The sequence below is a fragment of the Suricata suricatta genome, chromosome 11 (assembly GCF_006229205.1).
Source record: "Suricata suricatta isolate VVHF042 chromosome 11, meerkat_22Aug2017_6uvM2_HiC, whole genome shotgun sequence".
NCBI lineage: Eukaryota > Metazoa > Chordata > Mammalia > Carnivora > Herpestidae > Suricata > Suricata suricatta.
In genome coordinates this window covers 65,608,501-65,616,036 of record NC_043710.1, presented here as the reverse complement: position 1 = coordinate 65,616,036, position 7,536 = coordinate 65,608,501, and the positions used below count along the sequence as shown (strand labels likewise).

Below are 7,536 nucleotides of genomic sequence, written 5' to 3'. Positions count from 1 at the left end.
ATCAACTATCCATTAGATACTGAATCAATTTTTCTTAAGCACTACTAACTGCTTGCTTTTCTTGAAGCTAGATCAGACTGACTTTTTAAACTTAGTCTTCTATATTTTTGCTTCACTTGATACCTCATTCCTCCTTATCACTGAATATGAATTTACTACATTTTATCTGTTCATCGATTGAAAGTCATCTTGGTTGTTTCCAGTTTTTACAATTATGAATACAGATCCAATAAGAATTCTCATGCAGATAAAAATGTAATTTTCATGATTTCCTTATTTTTGTCATTTTTCTTTGGGATAATGTGTATGTAGTTCTTTTAATGAGCAAAACTTTTCATTATTATATATATATATAAGGAAGCAATTTTTGTGAGGGTACATGACATTTGATCTTTTCCTTAAATATTTTCACAGATATTCAAGAATTTTATGAGTTGACATTGCTAAATTCTCAAAAAACTTGTGATCAGAAGATAGAAGAAGCCAATCAAGTTGCTCAGAAATGGGAGAAGGCATCCCTGCTTGCTCCATGCCATGAAAACCTTCAAAGATCTACAGAGGTATATATTGAAACATTTAAAATAACTAAATAATATTATTACTTACTTATACCAGTAAAGTGGTCACAGCCATAATAGTAGTCATTTTCAAAAGATAGCAACAATAATATAAACATAGTTATTCTATACTGTATGTAGTGTTTATATATAAAAATCCATATTTTCCCAAGAGAAAATAGGGTATGGGAAGGACATGATTCTTCACATAGTACACATGAGCTCTGTTATGAATATTGTGATAGTTTGAGTTAACTCAAGTTTAAGGCACTCTGGAATTTCAGAACATGGCTCAAAATGCATTGTGGCAATGAAATGGGTAGTGGGATTAGAAACTATAGTCTATGGCTGTGATCTCCATAGCAGGGCTGTATATCTTAGGGTGTTTAAAAATGATCCATTAGATTTTAGGAACAAAATACTAGAACTTCCATTTATAATTTGTATAATGTTCTTTTCTTTAAATTTGTGGATCATTTATATTATATAGGATATTAACAGTAATACATATACATTTAAAAATAAATATAAATCTAGGAGAGTTGTGTGTTCAAATGGTTTTTATAGATAGGATTATGAGATCAAATGTTTGGAGACTACTGTTGGAATAAACACTTACCAAAGAATAAGGCTAGTTCAGGAATGTCTCAGGTTCATAAGAGAAGATTAATATGGAGGCAGGGACAGAACAATGATATTTTAAAGTGGCATTCAATACTTCGAATGCAGGTAGTACTACACACACACACACACACACACACACACACACACACAATCTGTCAAGACTGATACAAGGAAGCTGACTTGAAAGATACATGGAATTCTAGTACTAATCAAAGGTACTTTGCTGAATCTTTGGATTGTTAAGATTGAGGCCTGAGATATATTTCCTATCCTGCTCAAAATTGATTTGAAAATCAGAAAAGACTAAGTCTAATGATTGCCTTAGTTACTTGAAGAAAAAATTAACAATAACATGTTAATTGATACCAACTATATGAAACTTATAAAATATTGAAAGCATTAAAAATCTTAATTTCAGGGGCGCCTGGGTGGCTCAGTCAGTTGAGCATCCGACTTTGGCTCAGGTCATGATCTCAGTTAGTGGGTTTGAGCCCAACATCAGGCTCTGTGCTGACAGCTAGCTCAGAGCCTGGAGCCTGCTTCAGATTCTGTGTCTCCCTCTCTCTCTGACCCTCCCCTGCTCATGTGGTCTCTCTCTCTCTCAAATAAATAAAAACAGTAAAAAAAATTTTAAACATCTTAATTTCAATACATAACATTATTTTGACTTTTTTAGTCTTTTATTTGCTGTACAAATATATGTAAAAAAATTGGTACACCAGAAAATAGGATTTTTTTATGACTTTTAGATTTTATGCTACATTAATGATCTTTGCCCATATCATGTTATTAAATATTTTTGGCTACACTAAATTTAATGGTTACAAAAAATATTCCATCTTTTGGCATTTACTTAAATAGTTCTCCATTCCATATTTAGGCCATCTCCAGTTTTCTGCTATGAATAATGCTATAGTAGATATCTGTATATATAAACAATTGTGTCTTTTTGGATGATTTCATTAGGGTTAATTTTATAAGTGAAACTACAGAGTTCAAGGACATTGACATTTGTAATACAAATGTAATACAAATACACTTTTGATACAAATTGTAAAAGTGCTTTGCAGAAAGATACTACCAGCAGTATTTGAAAAGGCATATCTACCTAGACATTAATTAAAAAAAATTTTTTAACGCTTATTTATTATTGAGAGACAGAGCATGAGCATGGGAGGGGCAGAGAGGAGGGAGACACAGAATCGGAAGTAGGCTCCAAGCTCCAAGCTGTCAGACAGAGCCTGATGTGGGGCTCGAACTCACAAACTGCAAGATCATGACCTGAGCCAAGATCAGACGCTTAACCTACTGAGCCACTCAGGTGCCCCAATTTTTGAAAACAGTCATCAAATTAATAGATACAATTTGTTACTTAAAGCTCTAGATTGCAATTATTTATTCATTATTGAGACTGAACTGTATTGTTTTATCTTTAAATTGAAGTATAGTTGAGCATGATGTTACATTAGTTTCAGAAGTACAACATAGTGATTCAACCACTTTATTATTCTATGCTTCCAAGTATAGCTACCATCTGTCACCATACAGCACTAATTCAATAACAAAGACTATGTTCCCTATGCTGTACCTGTCACCCCCTTGACTTATTTATTCTATAACTGGAAGCCTGTACCTCCCATAACACTTTACTAATTTTGCCTGTTCCCCAACCCTTGTCCCTCTGGCAACCACCAGTTTATTCTCTATTGGTCTTTTCAGATAATCACTAGCTATTTATGTTTCTTTTAAGTTTTTATTTGTATTACAGTTAGTTAACATACAGTGTGATATTAGTTTCAGGTGTACAATATAGTGAATTGACACTTCCATGTAACACATGGTGCTCATCACAGATGCACTCCTTAACCCACGTCACCTATTTAACCCATACCCCCACCCACGTCCCCTCTGGTAATCATCAGTTTATTCTCTATAGTTGAGTCTCTCTCTTGGTTTGCCTCTTTTGTCTCTTTTTTCCTTTTGCTCATTTGTTTTGTTTATTAAATTCCACATATGAGTGAAGTCATATGGTATTTGTCTTTCTCTGATTTATGTCACTGAGCATAATACTCTCTAGCTCCATCCATGTGGTTGCAAATGGCAGGGTTTCATTTTTTAGGGCTGAGTAATATCACACTGTATGTATATATATAACATCTTCTTTTTCCTTGTTTCAATTTTTTTTCAAGTTTTTATTTAAATTCTAGTTAGCTAACATACAGTCTAATTAATAGTTTCAGATGTAGAATTTAGTCATTCATCATTTACATACAATACCCATCACTCTATCACAAGTGACTTCCTTAATATCCATTACCCATTTAATTTATCCCACTGTCAACTTTCCTTCCATTAACCTTCAGTTTGTTTTCTATAGTTGAAAGACTGTTTTCTGGTTTGCCTCTCTTTTTTTTTTACCCCCTATTTTCATCTGTTTTGTTTCTTAAATTCCACATATGAGTAAAATTGTATGGTATTCACTTTTCTCTGACTGACTTATTTCACTTAGCATAATAATCTGTAGCTCCATCCATGTCCTTGCAAATGGCAAGATTTCATCCTTTATGATTGCTAAGTTATATATATATATATATATATATATACCACATCTTCATTATCATCTTTATCCATGCATCAGTCAATGGACACTTGGGCTGTTTCTATAATTTGGCCATTGTTGAAAGTTTTGCTACAAAAATTGGAGTGGATGTATTCCTTTGAATATGTATTTTTGCATTACTTGAGTAAATACCTGGTAGTGCGATTGCTGGGTCATAGGGTAGTTCTATTTTTAATATTTTGGGGAACTTCCAAAAACTGTTTTCCAGACTGGTTGCACCAGTTTGCATTCCCACCAACAGCGCAAGAAGATTATTCCCTTTCTCCACATCCTCGCTAATACCTGTTATTTCTTGTGTCCTTGACTTTCACCATTCTGACAGGAGTGAGGTGATATCTCACTGTAGTTTTGATTTGCATTTCCCCAATGATCAGTGATGTTGAACATCTTTTCATGTGTATTGGTCATCTGTATATCTTCTTTGGAAAAAATGTTTATTCATGATTTCTGCCCATTTTTTGATGAATTATTTGTTTCTTAGAACATGGATTTTATCAGTTCTTTATATATTTTGGATACTAACCCTTTATCAGATATGTCATTACAAATATTTTCTCCCGTTCTGTATGTTGCCTCATAGTTTTGTCAGTTGCTTCCTTTGCTGTGCAGCAGTCTTTTTTTAACATATTTTATTTATTTTTAAGTTTTTATTTAAATTCCAGTTAGTTAACATACAGTGTAACATTAGTTTCAGTTGTACAATATAGTGATTCAATAGTTCCATACAACACACAGTACTTATCACAAGTGCACACCTTAATCTGCATCATTTATGTAACCCATGCCCCCCATCCTTGCAACTCCCCTCTGGTAACCATCACTTTGTTCTCTATAGTTTAAAATTTCTTGGTTTCCCCTCTTCTCTCTCTCTTTTTCCCTTTCTTCATTTGTTTTGTTTTTTAAGATTTAAAAATTTTTTTAAAACATTTATTCATATTTAAGAGACAGAAAGAGGCAGAACACAAGTAGGGGAGGGCAGAGAGATGGAGAAACAGAATCTGAAGCAGGCTTCAGGCTCCGTGCTGTCAGCACAGAGCCTGACATGGAGCTTGAACCCACAAACAGTGAGATCATGACCTGAGCCAAAGTTGGAAGCTTAACCAACTGAGCCCCTCAGACACCCCTGTTTTTAAAGTTCTAAATATGAATGAAGTCATATGGTATTTGTCTTTCCCTGACTGACTTATGTCACTGAGCATTATACACTCTAGCTCTATCCTTGTGGTTGCAAATGGCAGGATTTCATTTTTTAGGGCTGAGTAATATTCCTCTGTGTGTGTGTGTGTGTGTGTGTGTGTGTGTGTGTGTGTACACGTGTACACCACCTTTTCTTTATCTATTCATCAGTGGATGAACACATGTTGTGTTCTTTCCATAATTTGGCCATCTCAGATAATGCTGCTATAAATATAGGGGTGCGTGTATTCCCTTAAATATGTATTGTATTCATTAGGTAAAAACCTTGTACTGCAATTGCTGGATTACAGGGTAGTTCTATATTTAACTTTTTTGAGGAATCTCCAAACTTTTTTCCAGGGTGGCTGCACCAGTTTCACATTATTTTAGTGAAGTCCCAGTAGTTTATCTTGTTTTTGTTTCCCTTGCCTCAGAAGATATGTTTAGAAAGAAGTTGCAACTGCTGATGTCAAGATAGGTCACTGCCTGTATTCTGCTCTAGGAATTTTTATGGTTTCAGGTCTCACATTTAGACCTTTAATCTATTTGAAATTTATTTTTCTGTATGGTGTAAGAAAGTGGTCCAATTTCATTCTTTTGCATGTTGCTGTCTAGTTTTTCTAGCATCATTTCTTGAAGAGACTGTATTCTCTCCACTGGATATTCTTCCCTGCTTTTTCAGAGATTAATTGACCAAATAGTTGTGGTTTTATTTCTAGGTTTTGTATTCTGTTCCACTGATCTATATATTAGTTTTTGTGCCAGTAGCATAGTGGTTTTTTTTAAAAAAAATTTTAATGTTTTTTATTTATTTTTGAGAGACAGAGAGAGCACAAGCAGGGAGGGAACAGAGAGAGAGGAAGACACAGAATCTGAAGCAGGCTCCAGGCTCTGGGCTGTCAGCACAGACCTCAACTCGTGGCTCGAACCCACGAGCCATGAAATCATGACCTGAGCCAAAGCCGGACGCTTAACTGACTGAGCCTCCCAGGCGCTCCATAGCATAGTGTTTTGATTACCACAACTGTGTCACTTGAAGTCCAGAATTGTGATGCCTCTAGCTTTTCTTTTTCAAGATTGCTTTGCTATTCAGAGTCTTTTGTGGTTCCATACAAATTTTAAAATTGCTTATTCTAACTCTGTGAAAAATTCTGGTGGTATTTTGATAGGGATTACATTAAATATGTAGATTACTTTGGGCAATATAGATATTTTATGATATTTGTTCTTCCAGTCCATGAGCATGGAATGTTTTCCATTTTTGTGTCATCTTCAATTTCTTTCATCAGTGTTTTATAGTGTTTAGAATATAGGTCTTTCATCTTTTTGGTTAAGTTTATTCCTAGATATCTCATTGTTTTTGATGCAGTTTTAAATGGGATTGATTCTTTAATCCTTCTTTCTGCTGCTTCATTGTTACTGTATAAAAATGCAACAGATTTCTGTACACTCATTTTGTATCCTGCAAATATTTACTGAATTCATTTATTAGTTCTAGCAATTTTTTTCATGGAGTTTTCTGAGTTTTTTATAGAGAGTATCATATCATTTGCAACTGATGAATTCCTTGCAGATTTAGATGCCTTTTATTTTTTTGTGTTGTCTGATTGCTGAGGCTAGGACTCCCAGTACTGTGTTAAATAACATCAGTGAGAGAGCAATCCCTGTCTTGTTCCTGATCAAGGAGGAAAAGCTCTCAGTTTTTCCCAATTGAGAATATTGGCTGTGAATTTTTCATATATGCTACTTCTTATATTCTAGCCCTACTTTGATGAAGGTTTTTATTATGAATGGATTTTATAATTTGTCCAATCCTTGTTCTGCATCTATTGAGAGGTTATATAGTTCTTATCTTCTCATTTTATAATGTCATGTATCACATTGATTGATTTCATTTGTGAAGATTGAACCACACTTGCAGCCCAGGAATAAATCCCACCTGATTGTGGTGAATGATTCTTTCAATGTACTAATGGACTTGCTTTACTAGTATCTTGTTGAGAATTTTTGCATTCATGTTAGCCAGGGATATTGGCCTGTAGTTCTCTTTTTTATGGAGTCATTGTCTGGCTTTGGTATAAAGGTAATGATGGCCTCATAGAATGAATTTGGAAGTTTTCCTTCCATTTCTATTTTTTTGGAATAGTTTGAGAAAAAAGCTATTAACTCTTCTTTAATGTTTGGTGGAACTCACCTATGAAGCCATTGTCTTTTGGGAGATTTTTGATTACTGATTCAATTTCTTTGTTGGTTATCAGTCTGTTCAAATTTTCTATTTTCTCCTGTTTCCATTTTGGTAGTTTATCTATTTCTTCCAGTTGTCTAATTTGTTGGAATATAGTTCTTCATAATATTTTTCTTATACTTGTTTATATTTCTGTGGTATTGGTTGTTATTTCTCTTCTCTCATTTGTGATTTTATTTATATGGATCCTTTTCTTTTCTTTATCAATTATATTAATTTTTTCAAAGAATCAGCTCCTGGTTTCATCAATCTTTTCTATTGTTTCTTTTTCTATATCATTTTATTTCTGCTCCAATCTTTAGTATTCCCCCCCC

At 33.9% G+C, this 7,536-nt stretch overlaps 1 protein-coding gene across 1 annotated transcript in view; it reads left to right on the top strand.

Moving 5' to 3' along the window:
• Window positions 1–7,536, top strand: part of DLG2 (discs large MAGUK scaffold protein 2) — a 1,964,578-nt gene that overhangs the window by 269,127 nt on the left and 1,687,915 nt on the right. Inside the window, exon 3 of the mRNA XM_029956387.1 lies at window positions 415–560. Within this exon, the coding sequence (XP_029812247.1) occupies window positions 415–560 (146 nt within the window). The remainder of the gene's footprint in view (window positions 1–414; window positions 561–7,536) is intronic.